The sequence below is a fragment of the Synchiropus splendidus genome, chromosome 1 (assembly GCF_027744825.2).
Source record: "Synchiropus splendidus isolate RoL2022-P1 chromosome 1, RoL_Sspl_1.0, whole genome shotgun sequence".
Lineage (NCBI taxonomy): Eukaryota > Metazoa > Chordata > Actinopteri > Syngnathiformes > Callionymidae > Synchiropus > Synchiropus splendidus.
The window spans coordinates 63,310,445-63,333,031 of NC_071334.1; the positions used below are offsets into that span (position 1 = coordinate 63,310,445).

The following is a 22,587-nucleotide window of genomic DNA, read 5'->3' on the forward strand; positions in this document are numbered from 1 at the left end:
GGTGAGTTGCTGGTCAACTGTACAGTGGCTCACCTTAAAACCCATGTGCAATGAATCCAACTGAAACACCATGAACATTCTGAGTATGATCACGGTCAGTCAACGACAGCTTCGCGACAGACTTGTGAAGAGACAATAATATATATTTTTTATTTTACCTGCACAGAAAAATTCACAAAAACAATCAGCCGTCCTTAAAATCACCGTCACAAAAATCACATTTTGTCACTTTACATTAAAACGTTTGCGCTTCACAGAAAGGTGATGTCATTCATTTGTTTTTGGTTAAAACCAGAAACATGTTTTGCACTTCATTCATATTACAAAATCAGAAGAATAACATGAGCGACGCCAGGAATGCTACACACAACTCAATTAGGATTTTCATTATTTCAATTAAACTGAAGAAACACAAAGTTGGGACTTTTTTTTTTGGCGTGAAATCGTCTTCTTATAGCAGTGAGTAAAGGAAAAACTGCGGTCAGTCTGATATCCTGATGTCAGCCTTGGAATTTAAAAAAAGAAGAAATAAATAGTCAAGTAAAAATGTGTTTGAGTGACTTAGACACTTTCTGTTAAATACATAAATAAACAGCCAGTGTGACGACAGATACACACACGCACACACACACACAAGGGAACGTTACATTCCACCATGTGAGAAACAAGCAGCCGCAGCTGAACGATCCCAGCGTCCAGCCCGACACAGAGGTACAAAAGATTTGGGAGCACGACAGTGTACAGCGTCACGACGGGGGGCTCATCATTTGCGGGGAGGTGTTTAGCAGGACGTCCTGTGTGTGATGTCACAGCATCCCGTCCAGGTTTTTCTCTGCATTGTCCTTGTCGCTGGGGGTGTCGGGAGGACTGTACTGGTTGTGGTAGTCTCGCAGGATGGTGACCACGTCATGATGGCCGAAGTGAACCGCCTCATCCATTGGTGTGTTTCCCCACCTGAGGGCGACACGTCCGTCACCATCGTGGCCACTCGGGGACAGACACACCGAGTCCTTACCTGTCTTTGGGAACTGGATTGACTTTACAGGCCTCCAGGAGGAAGCGGACCACCTCAGCATGACCTGCAAAACACACACGTGTAAACACCAGCCGGAGAGACACTCAGTCTGCTGAGCTCACCTTCGGCTGCGGCGACGTGCAGTGCGGTTCTGGAGTCATAATCTCGCTGCTCCATGTCCATGGATGACAGAGCAAACCTGCACGACCACGCAGGTCAGCTGCGAACGCATTTCACAGAACATCAACTCACCTCCTCAGCGCGGAGACGTCGCCGGTGTAGGCTGCAAACAGCAAGTTGATCACCGACTTGACCTGCCAAGCACCAGCTCATCGTCAGACAGTTGGACGGGTCACAGTCACTCACCGTTCGTTTTTCACCAAAACAAAGGACTGAAGGACGTCTAATGCACCAATATTCAATAGTGATCTTAGTAGTAAGAGAGACTAGAGCGTCACATATATTTATTATTATTTATGTTAGGTGTATTTTTGCCACATTGATCACCCCTTTCTGGAGACATTTTCAAACAAATACATTTTCTGAATTTTGTTTCTGCAAATGTCCAAAATAGCCGAGTGTCAGTAGCTAATACTTTCACATATTGAAAGGGATTTTCTACAGGACAGTTGCGCTTTGGCCGAGGTTCCTTTGGTGGTTATGAGCCCTGGGATTTTTTTCAATTATCCAAGTGTTCCGTGTCTAAAAAAGGTTAAAACACATTGGTTTGCAGAATACTACAATTTGAATGTTGTCTGAATAACACTTTCGACGGGCATAAAAGAGAAAAGGCTGCACCATTATGATAACTAACATTTTGTCTGATGTCATGGCAAGGCTCATATTTTTGCCCACCATTATCACGAGGACAAATCGTGACAGCCTCACATTGGACCAGAGCTGAGCTGTGTCCGTGTTCACTCAGCTCCCGCGACAGTGGCCGGCTACATCGTCTCCACCACCACAAGTCATGACCAAACAATGCCATCGGCGCTGAATGCTTGGAGTCACACATTTCAGTGCTGTGTCTGTGGGGTCAAGACTCACCCGCTGGTCTCCTCCCTCTCTGCGAGGATCGTGCTTCTTTGCAAAGTGTCTCAGGTTATCGTAATTATGGAAGTTGAACTGGGAAACCAGGTCCTGGAAGATACAGTCCAAATCAGGTTTTCTGAACATCTGGCATGTTTGCCACATGACGACTTTGGATGTTGTGACTTGAAGGTACTTAAAACTGAGCCATTGTGTCCTTCGATCCCCAAAGTCATCTTAAAGTCAAAGTGTGCAGGAGAGAGTTTCACTGCTGGTGGAAGCTTGTTACCGTGCAGAACTGGATGCCCCTCACGCTGTTCCCCAGTTTATCCAGAGGAGGAGACCAGCACATGACGCCCATCACATTGGGGACCACCAGCAGGATGCCACCAGCCACGCCGGATTTGGCAGGAAGTCCCACCTGTGATGAAGAGAGCGGGTCAGCACAGGCGCGTGCAGGTGAAGCGGAATCTCTCAGGCACTGACGTGGAAGGCGAACTGTCCGGAGAAGTCGTACATGCCGCAGGAATGCATCAGACTCAGCGTGTTCCGCACAGCCTCGGGGCTCAGCACGCGCTCGCCCGTGATAGGACAAAAGCCGCCATTGGCCAGAGTGGCAGCCATGACGCTGGCGCTCTCGCAGGTCACTTCGATGGAACACAGCTGAAACATATCCGGTGGTTAACCCTTCGGACCCCTGAGCTGCTAGTTTCACAGTGAAGCTACCTGGAAGTAAAAGTCCAAGATGGACGTCATGTCGGTCCCTTCTGGAAAACACTGCAGGACAAAATAATTGTTAGGGACACTCAGTCACTCACAGAGGGGGTCACAATTCGGCAACCTTTGACCTCACCTTCTTCTCCTTCAGATAGTAGCCAATGGCAAAGTTTCTGTCGCCAGACTCGCGCTCCGACTGGAACCTAGGAGAAGCAGAAATGATTTGATGATGCAGTGTTGCTGTAGCTTTTAATCGAGACAAGGTCGTGTGACCTCTGCACAGAAGCCAGAGAAGGACTTACGTGGCGTTACTGAAGCCAACGTACTCGTTTCCTGCCAGTTTGTTCATAAAATTCATGACCTGAAGCAGAAGAGGAGGGTGAGTATCCCGTAGCTTGGAATGCTGCTGACGCTCCTTAACCCCGACTTCCACCGGGTACTAATGCAACTGCAGCGTAGTTTTTCATTAACAAAGAATTGTTTTCAATCCGTCAATTTCCAATGGTAACAGAGCTGCGCTAGTGCACTGCTTCAAATCAGTGTGGAGTGGAACGTACAGGCATCAACCTGTGAAAAATTTCCAAATAAAACACAAAGTTTTCCACAAATTTTACTGTGAGAGCAAAAGAGAAACCACAGAAACACGCTGTATGAAACCCAAAACAACGCGAGGAATAAAGCACATCCGAGTGTGGATGACTGTAGTTCATGATGGTAGTTTAAATTGTACTTCCAGCACAAGAGACTCTCAACACATTTATGAGCCGCTCTGTCTCTGCTGCGACAGGAAAACAGAGCCAGATGAAGCAGCTCGAGGAGATTTGGAAGGATTTTAAGTTTATGATCGTAGCTTAAAGTGCACGTTTTATTCAAGAAAACATTTTGTGTATGTGATATGTGTAGTTGCAGAGATCAGAATCGATCGTTCAATGAAGCACTTCTTCTGTTGCGGACATCCATCCATTCATTCATTCACTCAAGTGTTTGACAAATAGTGAACCACGATGGTATGGTGAGCCCAAATATAGGTGGGCTATAAGTATCCGGCGACTGACTGAGTGGAGTGCCACTCCGCGGCGCACTGCTTGTGGTGGAAATGGAAAACTACGCTGCAGTTGCAGCTCCCGGTGGAAATTCGGGGTGAGATACTCACATAGTCGAACTTCTCTGCATTGCTGGCTCCTTGCTGCAACAACAACACCACAGTTTAGTGGGAATGAAACTCACAGCCTTCACATCAACGCAGGAGCAGCAGGGTGGGTTTGAAGAGTTGCTGATGGGAATGGAAGCTCAAACACACCGTTCGTCTCCCGCCCACAAATATTATTGACAACCATTTCAACACAGCAATGATCTTGTTACTGTGGAGGTGAACCAGTCCAGTGATCATTTAATGTGACAACTCCACAGCAACACAAGGATCCATTACCAAAGCCATCCAGCTGCTGATGCGATATATAAACACCCTAATGAGGAGACAACGCAAGATGAGGAAGAGGAGGACGAAGAGCGGTTGGAGAGCATAGAGTCACCTTGATGAGGGAGGTACAGACGATGGCGCCGGCGTTCACCATGGGGTTGTGCGGTTTATCTGAGGCAGGCCAACACACACACACACACACACGGGTCAGACGTGCTGCTGCAGCAGCTGGAACGTGGAGTGCGTCTGTGAGTCCTCACCGTCCTCGTTCAAGAAGAGCTTGTTAAATCGCAGCCCGCTGGGCTCCTTGCCGATGAATCGGTGGACATACTCGGTCCCGTGGTCATGAACGGCGATGGCATACTTGAGCGGCTTCACGCACGATTGCAGACAGAAAGGAACTTTGGTGTCGCCCATGGTGTGCCTGCCGGAAAGTTTGAAAAGTGAGCTGCCAATTCAGCAGCTGAAGACCCGCAGTGATGAAGGAGTACCTCTGGCCATCCACAGTGCACAAGGCCACGGCCCAGAGATCCGGGCTGAAGCGAGCCAGCTGAGGAATGTAGTCGGCCACCTGCGCGGCCACAAGACAGGTCACCCAGGTCTTAGGAAATTTCCCAGCACGCTTCACTCACCTGACCCCCAGAGAGGTTTTTAGCGTTCTCGTACAGCTCGTCTACATGTCGGCAGAAGGGCTGGAAGTCGGGGATGACAAACTTCTTTCTGAAGGCCTGAGTCAGCAGGACGATGTTGCTCTGGACGCACCTGACACACACACACACACACACACACACACACACACACACACACACACACACACACAATCATTCAATTCAGCAGCTAAACCATGAAGAGGCTTGTGATGAGTGTAGAGCTGAAAGTGCTCCTCACTTATCTGAACAAACCTTCAAAAACACACGTCTCTCACTCCAGACAACTCCATATCCGTCCTTCAATTCCAGTTATTCATAAAGACAGGAATTATTTCAAACAATTCAAAAACCTCTTCACTTACTTGTGTTCCCTAGTCTGGTTTCACAGAGATTTCCACGAACACAATAAACACCTCAATCCAATCTCAACTGTCAGCATTTAGTAGCACTGTTATAAACACTCCTTTCATCGTGAGAGTCAGTGTGTGAGGAGCCAGGCCGGGCATCTGCCGTCACAGCTCATGCCTCTAAATCGGGTGGAAGCTATCCTGTGCTCCAGCTACCGTGTCTCTAAAAATACCCAGAGGAGGATGCAATGATGGATCACAGCCAGGAGGGGCGGCGCTGCCGCAGCTCCTGGTTAGATCGCATATGTCCTTGCTGTCTCCCAGACCTGTCTCCGCAGGGAGTCCAGTCATATTTAATCTACTCTGCCTCCCCTCGGCTCTTCCAGCCCAGTGTGTCCTTGGGTGTGAACACACAATGTTTCACATCAAATTTCTCAATTAACAAACAACACTGAGGTTGAGAATGAAATTGAGAGGCTGCAGCAAGAAGCAGCAAACCAAAAAGCAGTGATAGCACTTGTGTTACTTGTACTACATGGCACGAGCTAGGATTGATCCTAGTTTGTAGCTGGACTTTTCTAAGACATGTAGAAGTAGCTGCATAAGTAACCTAAATGGTCTCGAAATAAAGGCGCTATGAAGTTCATTTGAACGATCATAAATCAAACATGAATATTTTGGCCATTGTGTAGGACTTAATCCAACATACTGTAAAGCAGCTCAATTGTCTCACACTCAAAATAATACCATGTTTTTCTCCCTTCTAAATTGTCGGCCAAAATGATAAAATGAAAATGTCCAACGTCCAAATGTATGGTGAAATGCATGAGTCTACTAACTTTTTGAAGAGGTGATGGTCAAGAGCTCCGTCCGACGTGGTCTTTAAAGTGACCTTCAGCATCTCCATACATTCTTTCAAGCGGGGGTCTCCGGTGCGAAGTCCTGTGGCTTTAAGGGCCTGCAGGCAGACAAGTGTGACATTTTCATTAAGGGCCTGTATGATATGAAATCACCACACAGAGGGACAATGAAGGACAACAATACGATTCTAGTCATGAAATCCCTCACTGTAGTGAACTTGTGAGCCGGGATCTTCTCCTGTCCCTCTGCGATGGTGTAGAAGAGCAGGTCCTCCAGGCTGGGCAGGATACCCGCCTTTCTTCTCCTGCAGGTGGGTAGAGATAAAGAGCAGAAAGGTCAACAAGGCCATAGAAGATCGGAGGCTGAGGATCATACACGTGGTCGTCCTGTCCATCCGCATCACAGACATTGCTAAAAGGTCCATAAACAATTGACAAAGGACAGTGTCAGTTGGCATAGACCTGAACACCAGCCAGGAACACTGGAGAACTCAACTCAGGAGAAGGAGGCAGAGGTGTTAGCGCTTCTCTCTCCTCAATTCTTCAGTGTTTGGATCAGATTTCAGCAGGAGAATGCAAACACCTGCCGACTCAGGTCATTTAGAATTAAAATCTAGACAGCTGCCACGTGCAATAGCGCTTTCATCCTGCAGAGATTATTTAATAATCTCGAGTGGTCTGGCTAGTGTTCTGGGTTGACTGAGGTTAGTAGTGTTTCAGTAGGCGGCGCCCCCCACTGGCTCGCTAACATTCATACAAACACCAGATTAGATTTAGGCAAAGCTCCGGAAGCTGACAGGAGTCCTGCCGTGCATCGAGGGTAGCAGCTGCGTGCTAGGAGAGGTAAAGCTTTAGACGGTGGAGGGCGGTCTCTCAGGCGACTGGACACAGAAGGGCACAGATTTTAGGGTGCACAGCCTCCAAAGTGACCATTCAGATTCAGAGTATGTAATACATTATATTTAATACACATGTAGTGTTCAGGGTTTGATCATTTTTGCAACTGTACCACAAAATACTATGGATTTTGTATCTGTATGCTTTAGGTCTAGGGCAGAAAACCAGACTAGACACATTAATCTTTAAAAACAGAGTCTATATTCAGGTTAATATTTAATGGGGCACTGAAGCTGGAGCAGCTGATGTTCATGGTTGACCACGAGGGTATAATGGATTGGGGGAGGATTATAACTGCAAATGCATTTCTTTCAGGAATTTCACAGACAACAGGACGCCGCACACCGGAGTAATAACTAGAGTTTAGATTGGACAAATCACACAACAGATATTTCACCTGGATTTTATCTGCAAATGTGTGAGTGCTGCTTCTGCTCTAGGAAGCTCACCATGTTTTACGCAACACTGACCAGTTTGTGTTTGCATGTTTCACACGTGTGTACCTGAGGCCTGCTGACTGAACAAGCTTTCTCTTTGACCTCATTAATGCTGGTGGAAGTAATACACCCCAGAAGAGGAGTGAATCTATGTGTGTGAGTGTGTGTGTTGCTGTCTGTGTGGTGTGAGCGGATGAGTAAGTGGAGAGATGTGAGGCCTCTCACAGGAAGTGAGGTCATTGAAAGAGACGAGGGAGGGGCAGTGGCGGGCTCTACATCTACAGGGATTATAAAGCACTAAAACTAAAAATAAAATGAAAATAGAAACATACTTACAAATGCAAATCAAGCAGATCAACGACATGGAGAGAGAGAGAGAGAAAGACAGAGAGACAGAAGAAGAGATAGAAAGAGAGAGAGGATGAGTGTGTGCAGAGGGAATACGCCATTAGTAACAAGTCTTCAGCAACATAAAGCATCACAATAACGGTCAGCAATATTGAACCACGGCATGCACTGTTTTCATGAAGAGCTTGGGTTGGACTACAGGAAGACACTATATAAAGTATGCTGCACCTCTTCACACAGACAAATAAATGGACAATAGGAGCAGAACAGTCATTCATCTAAAGTTCTATGTACTTCTGGGCATTTATGAATTGTACATTCCTGCAAGACCCTTCACCTGCTGCATCACTGGCACCAATGCTTAGTAACATGAAGGACAAAAAGACAATCACAAAACAGGAGGAGTTGCAGTTCCCTCCACTAGGAACTACATCACATGTGGGGGGGAAAAGAAGCGTCAAGGTTAGAAATCTGAAAGAAAAAAATGATCAGCATGAAAACGTCGACCAACAATACACATGAAACTCACCGCAACTGAAGCCGTGTTTTAACAAGGCTGTAAGAGCCAAGACACGGTGCGTGTGATGACGTCCGTGAAGGTTGAGAGGTCGAAGGTGAGCTCCAACATCTGGCTGGCTCATTAATTGCAAATTAAGATCTTGTGATCACACAGTTGAAGAGACAGCACGACTCTAGAGTGCTTTCTGCTTCTGCATTGCATACAAATGTGACCTTTCTACAAAAAATAAAACAGGCAGAGACCATGACCCTGCTCTCTAAATTTCTTATAACCAAACTCAACTCCATTTTGTTTCCGTGATGTTACAATTCAATTTGCCCTTTGCAAGTAGCTAAGACAATGACCTCAGAATAAACGTATTTTCCTTGGTTTTCAAGGTGTTAAATGCGAGTCTCCCTGAGTTTGATACCACGTTATTGTGCTAGGCTGAGTTTTATTAGCCCAGCAGCAGGAATGACTGAAGAGCATCAGATCAGATGAGTCCAGTGTGGACGCCAGGGGGACATTGCGGCCGGTGAGCTGCTGGCCAAGCAGACCTCACCAGCTGGACTGCCGAGAAGCAGCCCGCCACAAATCAATCCGTCAGTGACTCACTCACATGCTGCTGGAGGGACAAGTGGCGGGCTGCACGCCAGCATGCCGGCTTTAGTGGAATACTCACAGAGGAACAAGCACGTGGGTGGATAATCTGACAAACATTTTTAACCCCTCATTAGCCAGGGACGTGCCAGAGGCGCTCATAGCCCGATGGAAAAAAAAAAAAAACATTTGTTGAGAATTCTCAGCGCACAAATTCTTTACACCGGTCAGTTCAACACCATGTCCATGAACTCTGGTTTTTCATTTCTTTCATTGTTTATCTTCTACTTTCAACTGGAATTTTGATGTCACAACTTTTATTTAGCCTCCTGCTCCTTCTGGCATTTGGGTTCTTGGCATGTAAGCGATACTGCTCTTGAGGTTCATTTGAGTTCATCTCAGCTCTTTCGGGCCAGATCCTAGTGGTAGTGGAGATATTGTCTCGCCTCAGAGAATGAAGAGAACTACTATTGAAGAACTACACAACACCGAGATACCAAGATGGAAGCAGAACTCTTCATTTCAAAACAAATGTACCAACAAGTCACCAGGCTCAACTACAAGAACAGATAGAAGCAGGTCAAACTGGCTGCCTGGGGCCATGACTGAGAATGGAAAAACAGTTTAGGTTTAACATTTGAGGTGCTCAAGATCACACCTGGTTGCACCAAACAGCAGCTTATGTAAAAATATAAACATCACAAACACGGGATTCACTGGAAAATATTCAGCTACCTGAGTTTGAGCTCTGTGTAATCCATAGGAAAATTATTTGAGTTACAAAGTAAGTGACTAAAAAGATTGGGGGTTGAGCGCAGTTGTACGGTGATTCTGAGGCACCAGACACAAAATTATCCAGTGCAATGTCTTCACTGTTTCCTTTCTACAGTACAAACAAAAGTTTTGTTGTGGCTTGTACATTATCACTTTATAAACAGAGACATTTTGTTCTCCCTCTTTTTGTCTGTTTTTTTAAATCACAACAATCCCGCTCCCATTGTAGAATATTGGCTGTCTGGGAACAACCCAGAGGCTAAATCCCTTCAGTGTTTCTCATATTGATCTCATTCAACCATAGGTATTTAGTTTAGAAATCAAACACTAGGATTTTTCCTTTGTTAGAGATTATTTTACCTGAAGTTTATATACAGACTAGAAGTATTGTCAGAGCAGAATTAATCCACCTAACAATCTTTCTGAACAACAACAAACATAACAAAGATATGATATTGTTATTATTACTTCCACACGTAAGTTATTTGTTAGAAAGTTCATCTGAATCCAGAAAAGCACGGTTAGAGCACAAACTGTGTTTTCCAGTCTAGAACTTGAGCATTGGTTTCCCTGGAATCGACTTCCAGGGAAACCAGAGGTCGAAGAGACAACATGCCCTGGATTAGCAAATTGTCCATGAACTCAAACAAGTGGGATGTTGCAGGTGGTCCCATCCACCGTCGTGTGGCAAGTTACAACACTTATTGCCCTGAGCTGTTGTGTATACAGACACATCTTTATATACCGTGGAGTGATATTGTCAAGGTGACATATAAAGGGGAAAAAAACACCTCGATCGATTTGAGATTTGAGCTGGCTAACAACACTGCAAATGAAAAACAGTCATCTATTTCAAATGAACCCATACACGAGTGTGTTTTCATGGTGTAATGTAACACGTAACTTTCAGTCTCTATGGTGACGGTGCTCCCATCAGCATCGCATCTGACCTTCATTAGACATTGAGCGTGCGACGGATGCAGCTCAAACGGTCCCGGACACAGTACCTGACAACAATCTGCCTCTCGGTTTGCAAGGTTGTGACCTCCATCACTAAAAGCTGCTCAGCGGCGCAACCGAGCCTTGGTTTTCTCAGGCGTCGTGACAAATGTCATGATCGCGAAACCTCAAAAATTCAAACGCACTCCAATCTGCAGAGTTGCTGCTTGGGATATCAGATAAAAACACGATAATATAATACAATATAGCGTGACATAAAACAGTACAATGGCTCAGCATCATGGATCTGGTGTTGATACACAACCCTCGGTGTTTCTGATGATGCTAGCAGCTAATTCGAGGACGGATTTACTCACTTCTCCGCCGTGGAGTCTTTAGCGCCTTCATTCGTGCAAAAGTTCCTCACCAACGCAGTCCTGGCAAAGTGCTGCGTGGAGCCGCAGCCGGCGGGAGAGCCACATCTGCCCGGGAAACGGTGCCAGAGCGCGGCGGCAGGTGCCGTCGGGCTAGCGCCGGCAGCGAGCCTCAGTGGGGTCTGGAAGATCTCCTTCAGCGCCGCCGTTGAGCGATAATGTAACATTTCAACCCCGTTAAGAGAGACGGAGTGGCGGCAGCCAAGTAGGATAAAATGCGGCTGAGCAAAAGGAGGAGGCTAATCCCGGTAGAGCGTGCGTCCTGGCCGGATAACGGTTTCCTTCAGTGACTCAACAACGGGAGCCTGTGACGGATGCAACCAAGCTTCCCAGGCGCAGGCGTGCCTGCGGACTCGTCGGTTGGAGCCTGGACCACCTGCTCATTGGTCAAACGAGCTGTCCATCAACGGCATCACGCCATGGACGGACTCACGTTTGCAAAGCTGGGATCACGTGCTATCACGCTCGCCGGCAGTTTTGTGAAATGTTTAGTCATATTTTATGTTTATTTTTTATGTGTACAGTGTAATTACTCCTCGAATATACTTATTCGCAACAGCCGAGCGGTTGAATTGGATATAACACTCCACTAAAGTTCGTAAGATGAACTTTTTAGCCGACAATTTCACCATTTTCGATTTCATTCCAAGCACGTTTGACGGAACAAGAATTTTCTCAGAGCCATCGACGTCATGTCACCACGCGTTACAAGTTTTTTTTAAATACTCAAGATCAAGGTGTGAAAGGAGGAATCATCATTCCCATCCCACATCACCATGGCAACAATCTCCCTGGCCGCCAGCGTGGCGATAGTGAGGCGCAAACAGCAGGGTCAGAGGTCAAACTTCAGCTCCTTGAAAGCCACACTTTCAGTGCTGTTGCGACATCGTGTGGCCATAAGGAGTACTAGTCACATCAGACAAGCTGGTCTCCACTGTTTTCATCGTTGCTGCGGTTGTATCGTCATAAGTTAATATAGATTTGCTACAATAATATGTAATAATATAATTATTATAAAAATAATCTTTTCCTTTACATTTTTATGTGGTTTGCCTGGATACTCAGTAGCTTCCCTACACGTAAGTAAGTAATTGTTGTAACACAATTTATGATTTTCAATTGATCTCATTCATGAAAACTGTAAGCTGGTTTGACAAATTCCTGTTTTTGTAATGTTTTAAACATGAGAGCTTCTTGGTTGACATGTCAATTGATCTGTCAGATCAATTGACATGTCAATCTGAGTGTGTTTTCATGTTGTAATGTAACAAGTAACCTTCAGTCTCTACAGTGATGGTGCTCCCATCAGCATCGCATCTGACCTCTCAAAGGCAGCAGCACATCACCCCAGTCTGCCTCCCTGTCGACTTTAGAATCGATTTTAAGATTTTACAGAAAACTTTTACAGCCCATCTTAGCCTGGCTCCCAACTACATTGTAGAACTGCTGACGTGCCAGCCAGGACTCCCAGATCCTCAGGTGGGTCTGTCCCAGTTGCCCCTAAGTCTAGATTTAAATCTAGAGATGACGAAGCCTCTTTCTGTCAGGGCTCCTCTGGAACAGCCAGCCAGAGGAGATCCGAAACACCACGTGCACTGCCACCTTTAAATCCCAGCAAAAAACTTACCAGGCTTGCATTTACGTAATATGCTATAGCATTTCCTTAGTTCTCGCTCACTGAGGGAGGGCCTCGCTGTCCGCCTTCATGGTCGAGCAAGTGCAAACATTCTTCACTGCCTTGCCTGTAAATCGCTTTGTGAACAGCGTCCCGAAAAGTGCTGTGTAAATAAAGAAAGGAAGAGTGACTAAGTCACAGTGGGGCTGCCTCTACATCATCTCATGCCGAGGGAGACACAGAACTTAATGGAATAAAGCTTTTTCAGAATCATTTTGCTCTCCATTTGTGAAGTGGATTGATTTGCATGTTTTGTAGCAAAAATCAGGATTTCGGTAAACATCACTTCTCTGCCTGTCAACGGAACAATTTGGAATACAAGCAATTCCAAGCATGAAAGGAAGTTTCTTAGGTGGCTTCCAATCAAATGGAGGCACTCAAAGACGACTGTACTTTTTGGAGAAAATGTGCATGAATATAAATGATATTCATGTGGTGAGTCTTTAGAAACAGTGTCAGAATTTTCAAGTTGGAAATATCTGCCCTGCAACCTCAGCTCCATCTTTAGTCAACTAGTCGGGAAAAAAAAAAAAAAAACATTTGAGTGACTTAAAATGGAACATACAATTTTTGTGTTGTTTTTATTTCCTTCCGCTCTTCTAAAACTAAACCCACCTCAAAGTTGTCTAAATCCCCTGCGAGCGATGGAAGCAGCAAACAAAAGCAGGAAAGACAAATGAGGTGATCCCTAACGAAGCTGCAGGGAGGAGAGACGATAATTCTGTGACGCCCACAACTTCTCCCAGCAGTCGGCTTCCTGCTCCTTTCAAAAGCTGGGTGATGGATCCCGCCTACGCTGCTTAGCGGCTGGCTTCCGCCCACCGCCCCTGGAGCCGCCCACCTTAAGCCGTTGCCAGGGCAACACATCACCATCATCATCACTGGTGAGCTGGAGGCGGACAGGATAGGGAGGGGTGGCGGTAGAGGCTGCCACGGCGAGCGGCAGCAAGCGGCAGCAAGCGTGGGCGTTCACCAGCTTCTCTCCGGAGAAAGCCTGTCTGAGGGAGAGAAGAGGTGGATGATGGGAGATGTGTGCGTCAGAGTGACTCATCACACAAGTTTCACAACGTGTCAGTGTGACGCTGATGCAAGTAACCTCAAGTAACAAGAGATTTCAGGATCTTTTGAAGGAAATCTGACTATCTTGTAAAGACCATAGAGTCAAAATAGGTGGCTTATTTACACAGCTACACACAATCACAACCGAGCTGCAGCTATGACTAAGGCATTTGAGGTAGATCACAGTCATGGAAAAACACAAGGTCACTAAAAGCCTTTTAACTCATGAAATCTTTCTACTTGGGAGCAGACTAGGTACAGTTATTCACTAAGTCAACGCAAGAATTTGTATTCTTTCATTTGTCGGTGGCTATTTTAGGTAAATAGAATAAAGAACATCAAGTCTACTTGTAAATGGTCAATAATGCGGTCTCAGTCACTTGTTGCGCCGCATCATTAATATATCAATAAGTGTCCAGAAAAAGCGCTGCACAATCCAGTTGACAAAAATAAAGTTTAATGTTATGCGCTGAGTAACAAATCAAATATATTAGTGTTTAAAAAAAACAGGTGCATAACTCGGTGAAGCCTAATCTACCACTTTACACTGAACAGCGAGGAGACAAAAGGTCACACATGCACTGACGATTTACAGATTTAACCACCATGTAGTTCTAAAACAGCGTTTCTCCTGCTCCTGGATCTCTCCAGCTCTTGGACGCATACATTTAGAGAGGAGTTGCTGGCTTATCTTACTCCTTTTTTATTTCCCAAGATCAATGGAGTTGATCTTCACTGTCTGCAGGTACAATTTTTCGCTCATATTTTGCGGAATGTTTCATGAACGCACAGGAGAAACACCGATTCACAGCACCAGTTCTCTTCAAATCCTCACTCATAACTAAACGTTACAAAATGTGCGCCTTTGAGTACAGTGCGCTAAAAGTAGGACAAAACACAGTCGTAGGTGGTTTCTGTCTGTTGCAGATGACAGACGTACAGTTACTGAGCACATGACAAGATGAACAGATTGAACTCACATAAATATTGCATTGTTCCGTCACTAGTCAGTCTACCTGCCAGGGCATATTTACACAGTGAGACAAACACATTTAAACACTGTTAATGTCATGAAGATGCTTCGAAACAGCAAAACATTTGCACTTACAGAAGAGTTGAACACTGCGATGAGCTAAGCCTAGTCAACGCTGTGATCGTCCCGCAAGGTTTATTTTTTTATTTTTTCATTGACACATTTTTTTGTTGGTTTCAAGTACATTAACACTATCGACACGAGATTAACATCAATATTACGCTTGAAGAGGAAACCCTGGTTGAGAGATTAGGCTAACACGATTAGGTATTTACAAACCCGAGGCCGGCGCTCAAGAGAGCAGCCAGGCAAGATAAATCACGTTTTTCCGTTGCCGCTGGTACAGAGACATGTGATTCAGTTCAACAGCAGCGCTCCGCTGAAGTGAAATCAACAAGTTACGGCGGGTTAGCTCAGCCACCGCGACAAACACAGCAACTCCTGTACACCTTGTTAGAGGACACTGCTTCTTTGCTCCAACAAAACAATCAAAACAGGCAGGTGCTGAGGCTGAATCTGAACTCAAAAGGAGGAACACTTTCATTACAGGCTGATTGAATCTTTGGTTCTTGTGATAACATTATTGGAATGCGTTGAAGTTGAGTTTTAAGTGCTGTTTCACTAATTCATTTACTTTATCTCCACAGAGCTGTTTTCGATGTGAAGGGTCCTAAACATGATTCCTCTTTACTGTGAGGGTTTGTGATCTGTATGTACTTCTGGCGTCACACGAAAATCACTTCCAACATGAAACCTTTATACTCACTTTAATGTAAAGCAATTTACAGTCTACCTGGAAATAAACAACTCCTCATTGACTTTGATAACACTTCAAAACAAACAGAAACAGCCAGACAAACATTGTATTCAGGTTTGCTGAAGTCCATTAAGAGAAATGTGGCCATAAATTTGAGCCAAGCGGCCGAACTTGATCTATAATGCCATACACATCCAGAATGCACTTGAGTCAAGATTCAGCCCACACAGAGACGCCTGCGACCTGATCGTCGAAAGTAAGCAACGACAAGGAAAGGAAAGACCAGGGTAAACAACATCCTCTCACAAATATTCCAAACATTTACAAATAATCAACAAAGACCCGCAGAGCATCCAGAGGCTTCTCAAAGTGCTCCTAGGTACTTTGGCAAATAGTTTGTCTTCTTTTCAACAAGAGTGAGGAAAAATTAAAGAAAAATAAATGCTATTTATGAGGCAACGTTGGTTGTTAAGGCTCTACTGTGGCTGTGCTTGCTTAGTATCTATTGACGGTGGAAAGCTGCATACTGTCAAATGTGAGATAATGAACACAGGGAGGGCAGGAGTGGCGGGTGAGGCGGGAGGCACTACGTAGAATCTTCGGGCTCGGACTTGATGGCCTTCTTCTCTGCGTTGCTCGATGTTCGCTGTGACAAAGTCATCGTTCCGTTTTCTGTGGTAAGGAAAACATTGTTGAAACTGAAGCTGTCAGCTTCTTTAAATGTTTAGAAAGAGCATCGGGCGTCACTACGTATTTTTCCCTCGTGATTTCAGGAAGCTGACCTGTTGCTGGTGTTTTGGGCTCATCTGTGTTGTTGCTGCTGCTGTTGTTGTTGTTGTTGTTGTTGCTGTTGTTGTGGTTGTGATGTCGCTTTAGCTCGTTGGCTAGCTGCTTGCCCAGCGGCAGCTCGCCCTCCGGCATGGTTTGACTGACAACCCTCAGGTTGAGCGGCCGTTCCTCTGAAAACACAATGACATCAGTTATTTACCAACGTTGAAGAGCATCGAGGGTGTTCAAATGACGATAGATATTGATTCCCAAAACCACGTCTCAAATCTGGAATATCAGACGGTGTTCTTCTTTGTGTTCTGAACGACCGATGTGTGACGTGATGACAGGCGGCGAAGGAGGAAAAGGCTTAGAATGGCAGCGATGGGAGAAAGAAAACTAGACAGAGAGCGAGAGAGACGCCCCCCTCCAGGCGACTGGCTGGAGGTAAACAAGTGTGGGCGGGATAATTACAGGTGCATTGTGGGATTTACGGGTTATAATGAGCTGTCGGGAGTGGGTGAGGGAGACGAAGGCTTGAGAATGAGACAGGCCCAGAGGAGAAGTGAGATCCGGACTAATGATGTTTCACGTTTTCTCCTCTATCAGAGAGTAAAAGGATTAAAAGATTGTCACCGCTGGCGAAGGAGAGTCAAAACGTCTTGTATTTGTCATCACGTGTCCCGAAACCTCGTCGTCGTCCAGATGAGCTGAACTGCCTTTCCGTGAAAAGTACCCAAGCATTTTAAGTGTTCCTCTCTAACCTTGAAACCATTCACATCATCTCATTTTTAAGCGCTGAAATTGGCAGCAGCTGATGTAACGGCTGCGTGTTAAAAACACATGAGTTTCACACTTATGATGATCCAAGTCATAGATAAGCCTTGAACCCAAAAGCATGACTGAACTACCTTTAGATTTCACTCTGCATTTACATCTTCCAAACGTGTTTGACAGTAACAGTACCCTGGTGGTCTCTGGCAGCATCACCGCTGGCTCCATTGGTGTTCTGTGCGCTGTTAAGGTACTTGAGGGCGGCGGGGGGGATCCTCCAATCTAGAGCCTGCAGTCGCTCCTGGACAGCAGCATCCTGAAGGATCTCCATCTGTCTGGCCAGGAGTCGCTCCAGCTGCATCTGAGACCAACGGAATCAGTTACTGGTTGAGAGTGGAACCAAACTTAGTCGGAATAATGTGTACCAAAACTTCAATAAAAGAAAGGCTTTGAACCTAGATGGATGTTCGAAAACATATTTTACGACAAGAGATCAAACAAAAAACCCACGGCATCATTTCACCACGTCTAGCACTGACATCCCTTCGATTTCAAGCACTCATACTAGTCCTGCAATGCACTGCAACAGTTGAAGCCAAGAGCCACGTGGAGAGAATTCATCTAAATTTTCAGCCCTGTTTGGAACTGCACTTGGACTTGGCCTTTCAGTGGGATTGTCTGACTCAAGACATGCCTGTCATTTATAGAAACAAACTGGTATTTCAAAGTGAACTCAGCTCATGATGACCGACCCATAATGCTCAGCAATTGGAGGAAGAAACTGGGGCACAATTTCAGTCTCCTGTACCTGCAGGTTCCGACCAATGCTCTCGTCTCCTTTGGACTTGGCGCTAGCCAGTTGCTCCCTGAGCATCTCCTGCCTCATGTGAATTGCCTGCAGCGCCTCTTGGATGTCAAAGAAGTTTTCCTGCAAGCATACATGTATTAATATTGCTTTTCTTTCATCACTCCACTCATTTTTACTGTGTGCATTAGCTGTCACTTTATATCCAGGGACATGCATTTCTTGGAGCGGTTGTTCTTCACACATGTTTCCTATCACAAGCTCTGGAATCTCTGAGACGTCTTTGTTCTCAAGCAAGAATACTCAGAGGACCATGCATGAGGGAACTTAGTTCGACATTGAAAAGAGGATGTTTGAGAGTGACTTAAGGAGCCCTACTGACAGACCAGAAGTATCCTCTTTTTCTCCATCGCTTTTTGACAGCAAACAGAAGACAAAGCTACTTACTTCTGTTTTTATCCTTTTCGGCGACGGCTCATCTCTGTCTCCACACCGGGACCTAAAGACAATGAATAAATGAGAACGTCTTTTAACAAAGAATTTGTCGTTTGTCAATTTGAACTTGGGGATTTAGTTCTGTAGACTAGCAGACATGGGACTTGGTCAGAACAAACACGCTTCTGTGCATGTGTGCATTAGACATGTGGGATTTAATAATGTTTCACAGGCCATTTTTACCAATAACCTGCTGAGTATGAACTAGGAAGAGCAGTGATGTTGTGTCAGTTATGCCTTTGATCTCATAATATCTGTTTGGACCTTGTTGAATTAATGGTCATTATAAAGCAGACAAAAATATTTCATCTCAATCATTCACTTCAGATGGATTCCAGACAAAAGGAGATGAACTCAAGAACGTGCAGAAAATGAAAACTCAAGTCTCGTCGTACGAGCAGACGTACTTGCTGGTTCGATAGGTGTACTTGTATGTGACTTCTCTGGAGATCTGTCGGGCCAGTCCAAACAACTCGTCGCGCCGGGTCAGCAGAGCCACATCCCTCATACACAGCTGCGCAGCCGCCTCGTTCACAGTCAGCTGTAACACAGGCAGGTCAGTGACGTGGACCCCCACAGACACTTCATCACTCAGACGTTAAGAGTCTAACCTCGTGCAGGGTCAAGTGTTTGCCGTCCCGTCTCTTGGAGTCAAATCGTCCATAGATGGCGCTATATTTTCTAATCTCATCTTCCCGTCGCGGGTCATCGTCGCTCATTTCAAAGATGTGTCCAATCATCTTTGCTAGTTTTTTGTTGTTCTTCAGCTGATCTTTGACCTCGGACAAGTCCGATTTTGGAAGTCCTGGTGCCATCCGGTCCACGCACTCCAGGACCGACTGCACGGCGGCAGTGTCCAGAGCCTCGAGGCCATCTCTGGGAGACGACGGTGAGCCGAGGTCAGAGGGCGAAAGGCTGTGCTCGCTGTCGTTGCTGTGACCCGACCAGAACCGAGCGTCACTCCCGCCTTGGAGTGGTGAGCTGCCTGATGCTTTGTCTCGAGACACTTCCAGCTTTCCCGCGTCAGAGCAAGCGGCGCCGATGCCTTTAGACATCTTAACACTGCCTGCACGGTCCTGGCTCCCTAGAAGAGTCGGGGAGCCTTCTGGGAGCTTGTAGACAGGGATGCTGCACACAGGCAGCGAGGTGAGCGGCTGATTAAAGATAGCCGGGTTGGTGACCCAGTCCCGCAGCGCCTTCTGCAGTCTGCGTACATGCAGCGGCTTGCTAGCCATGCCCACCAAGGCCATGATCTCCAGAAACTCCTCCTCCCCAGCTTCACACAACTGCTGCACATCGTCCCCGCCCTGCTGAATGAAGGCCTCGTAGTAGTAGAGGAGGTTCGCCCGCTGCAGTATCCGGTAGAGCTGCAGCTCACCAAGAGTCCTCGGCAACACTGCTGCCATACCTGCATGAAGACAGCAACCACTTAATGCTGAGGAACAGACCAGATGTCACTCCATCAGCCACTCATGTACGGATACATTGCAGTGATGCTGATGCCGCCAGCCAATCCTCATCTCTGACTGAAGAACACCAAGACATTCCAAGGCCAATGTGGATATATATCTTGCTGAAGAAGTGTTATTGTGCACCATAATATTAACCCTTCAGTATCTATCACACGTCTCCCTTCTCAGTGTCTCAGACACAGTCTAATACTTAGGTGGGCAAAGTAGGCTATATTGGCAAGAGAAAAACAATCCTAAATAAAAGTAAATAGTTATTCTTAAGAGAATCATTTTATTTTTTTTATTTCTGAATTAGATTCTTTAAAAAGTGACGCTCATTTCATCAGCACTTTTTGTCTGGCAAAATGAATAAAACGATGATATCGAAGCAAGTACAGTGTAATAAACTGTCTATATTTACATGTTTTATCCAGAGTTTTGTTCCAATCATTATTTCTTCGTTCATTAATGTGGATTTATTTTGAAAATATTTAAATAAAATGAAATTATATGAATTAAAGTAGACAATGGCATGGTGTAACTGCACTTTTCCCTTTTTTGTAATGCTTTTTTCCTCAAAATTTATGTTTCATTTAAGACGCTTTTTCTTCTGTCCTTCTGCCTTTAGCTTGACGGACCCTCATGTTTGTCACAAGAAAGAATGTGTGGGTTTATTTTGAAAATAGTTAAATAAAATGCAATTATTTGTATTCAAGTAAGCAGACAATCACATGATGTAATAGCACTTTCCCCTTTTGTGTAATGTTTATTTCACAAAATGTATGTTTGATTTAAAATGCTATTTCTTCTGTCCTTCTGTCTTTAGCTTGACGGGCCCTGACATTTCTCACAGGTCCACTCTACAGCACGGCAGTGACGCTAACATATGCACTGTCCCCTCACTCATGAATGAGATCAAGAGAGGCTCTTCAGGCAGCATTCACCTGAACACTTTCCCTAAAACAAATACATTCACCAAGCTATATATGCGTCACAAGGTTGCACGTCAGAGTCACATATTTCAGAAACACCCAAGCTGTGCCTTTCGGATTATCTGCAGTTGTAGAAGTTTCTGGTGCCGTTGAATGTGAAGCACACACAGCTACAAGTTGCAAGATTTCAACTCGGATGAAGCCAAAACAAAAGCACTGGGCTAGTGAAGCTCCACACTGTCTGGGCTGCGAGGGGGGTGGCGGTCACCAAGATTACATGCCGCTCCCCACCCCTGCAGGATGTGTGGGTGGTGGACTCGCCCTGAATACACAAAAAGCTGTCTATGTGAGCACACCGGCCTCCAGAGCTCCGTCAGACTCGTTTGGTCGTTGAATTACTCACCCTGCTTGACATGTGAACACAGTCACTGAAATCACTTCAGAACTGGTGCAGCTTCGAAGTCGTCAAACAGAGTCAACTTGGGTCACTGCTCGGTCTAATCTCCATCAATAAGGACTAAATATGGGTCATGACCATAGATGGGGTGGTAATAACTGTCAGCTGCAACTCTACTACTGTGATGTACTGATATTGATATTCATGACAAAGCGTGCACGAGCCGATGTGCCACTCTTGTCAAGTTGACAGTAGTCAGTGACACACAGACACAGCAGAGATTTGAACAAGTGAACCGTTGTTTTTCATTCGACCAGACAGTTATTGTGTGCGAGGCGTCTTCAGCCTCCAACAGCCTAATTATAGTTGGATTATTTTGAGAATGCAGCTATTAATATCCCTGCAGAGGCTAATTATAGCTCCAGATTCATTCAACTTAGTAATTACACAAAGTTTCAGAGGCAAATAACATGCCAGGTTGATCTTCTGCATCTGACCTATATGTGGCATTGTTGTGTCAGGAGTGTGATTTTTGACGTGCCGCGTGTCGTTATAATTCCGTCCATCTAAGAGTTCAATTGTGTTCCGCGTCCTCACCTGGTGGGTTGTTGGACCCCGTCTGATGCGCTCCGCTCCGCTTCGTATCCACTATCCAGGTTCTCCGTCCTCCTCAGTGCATACAAGCCCGGTGGAGTTGTTTTCACGCCAAACAAAAATCAAAACAGCAAGACGCTAAATCCTTCAGATCGGTGTCTGAAATGACAATAATTTGACACCAAAATTAAAAGCCTGACGCTTTACGATGCTTGACTCAAAACACTTTTAGCTGTCGGGGTGGAAATAAAGAAGACGCCGCTGACCTTTGCGCGTCTCTAAGTGCTTCAATCTCCTGTGTGTGGAAGCGAGTGTGAGCGTGTCTCCCCGCGCCGTTGTTACCCAACCAAGCCAAACACACACTTCCTGAGAGATGACAAAATAAAAGTCCCCGGCAGCCGCTGACGCACCAGGACGCTGTCGATCTGTGATTCGTCCCTCAGCTAAATGTTGATTTCAAAACCACAGTTAATCAGCCAACTGTGCGCACCCACCATTATAAGGGGGCGTTCGCTTTACATAATACTTAAAAGTCCTCTGGATCACTTAAACAGTGTCTGTACAATTTGGAGATTACTGTGACTGAGCGAACACAAATAAATTGAGACTAATTTAGATGATATAGAAACATATTTTTAGGTAGCAATAATAAATGCAATAATAGAAAATGGAAACTCAACAGATGGTTCATTTCGCAGTATGGGTGTATCTGTTCCAGTGATTTAATCCCAAATAAGCTGTACAGTCATCCAGTCGCGTACTTATTCGTTAGTAGTTTAGAAATGGTTAACTGTCATTCCACCGTGAGTCTGGCTCAGCCAGTTTGAATGAACTGAACTCGGATCTAAGATCAGAAGGAATCAAAAAGTTTCTATCTTTGG

General features: G+C 45.4%; 2 protein-coding genes across 6 annotated transcripts; both read right to left on the minus strand.

Moving 5' to 3' along the window:
- Positions 1 to 7: 7 nt before the first annotated feature.
- Positions 8 to 11,287, minus strand: glsa (glutaminase a). 4 transcript variants are annotated; one of them, XM_053855888.1, is made up of 18 exons: positions 7,709 to 10,896; positions 6,247 to 6,343; positions 6,018 to 6,136; positions 4,814 to 4,943; positions 4,673 to 4,752; positions 4,442 to 4,605; positions 4,294 to 4,352; positions 3,915 to 3,947; positions 3,064 to 3,122; positions 2,898 to 2,964; positions 2,771 to 2,821; positions 2,531 to 2,707; positions 2,334 to 2,465; positions 2,063 to 2,155; positions 1,268 to 1,329; positions 1,138 to 1,214; positions 1,016 to 1,079; positions 8 to 954 (listed from the first exon to the last, which is right to left on the minus strand). In XM_053855888.1, the coding sequence occupies exons 1-18, from the start codon at positions 7,996 to 7,998 to the stop codon at positions 807 to 809; spliced, it is 1,902 nt and encodes a 633-aa protein (XP_053711863.1). In that variant the 5' UTR covers positions 7,999 to 10,896; the 3' UTR covers positions 8 to 806. The 4 variants fall into 4 exon arrangements, 3 of the variants coding, with proteins under 3 accessions (XP_053711863.1, XP_053711949.1, XP_053712076.1); XM_053855974.1 differs by lacking the exon at positions 7,709 to 10,896 and adding an exon at positions 10,910 to 11,287 and having other exon boundaries at positions 9 to 954; XM_053856101.1 differs by lacking the exon at positions 7,709 to 10,896 and adding an exon at positions 10,910 to 11,039 and having other exon boundaries at positions 12 to 954; positions 6,247 to 7,703.
- Positions 11,288 to 14,140: 2,853 nt separating this feature from the next.
- LOC128764663 (NGFI-A-binding protein 1-like) lies at positions 14,141 to 22,179 on the minus strand. 2 transcript variants are annotated; one of them, XM_053874634.1, is made up of 9 exons: positions 21,973 to 22,179; positions 21,710 to 21,865; positions 18,944 to 19,740; positions 18,740 to 18,873; positions 18,285 to 18,336; positions 17,841 to 17,960; positions 17,225 to 17,393; positions 16,273 to 16,449; positions 14,141 to 16,162 (listed from the first exon to the last, which is right to left on the minus strand). In XM_053874634.1, exons 3-9 carry the CDS (start codon positions 19,736 to 19,738, stop codon positions 16,077 to 16,079), a joined length of 1,533 nt encoding a protein of 510 aa, XP_053730609.1. In that variant the 5' UTR covers positions 19,739 to 19,740; positions 21,710 to 21,865; positions 21,973 to 22,179; the 3' UTR covers positions 14,141 to 16,076. The 2 variants fall into 2 exon arrangements, with proteins under 2 accessions (XP_053730609.1, XP_053730600.1); XM_053874625.1 differs by having other exon boundaries at positions 21,710 to 22,179.
- Positions 22,180 to 22,587: the final 408 nt, after the last annotated feature.

Bases quoted from the DNA above. Each gene is read 5' to 3' on its own strand.
- glsa (XM_053855888.1), bottom strand. From the start codon at position 7,998: ATGAATGACTGTTCTGCTCCTATTGTCCATTTATTTGTCTGTGTGAAG. The intron at 2,466-2,530 runs GTCAGTGCCTGA...TCTTCATCACAG, and splicing joins CCGGACAGTTCGCCTTCCAC to GTGGGACTTCCTGCCAAATC. The intron at 1,330-2,062 runs GTGAGTCTTGAC...GGTGCTTGGCAG, and splicing joins GAGAGGGAGGAGACCAGCGG to GTCAAGTCGGTGATCAACTT.
- LOC128764663 (XM_053874634.1), bottom strand. From the start codon at position 19,738: ATGGCAGCAGTGTTGCCGAGGACTCTTGGTGAGCTGCAGCTCTACCGG. The intron at 18,874-18,943 runs GTTAGACTCTTA...CCTGTGTTACAG, and splicing joins AACACTTGACCCTGCACGAG to CTGACTGTGAACGAGGCGGC. The intron at 16,450-17,224 runs GTACTGTTACTG...TTGTGTTTTCAG, and splicing joins TGCTGCCAGAGACCACCAGG to AGGAACGGCCGCTCAACCTG.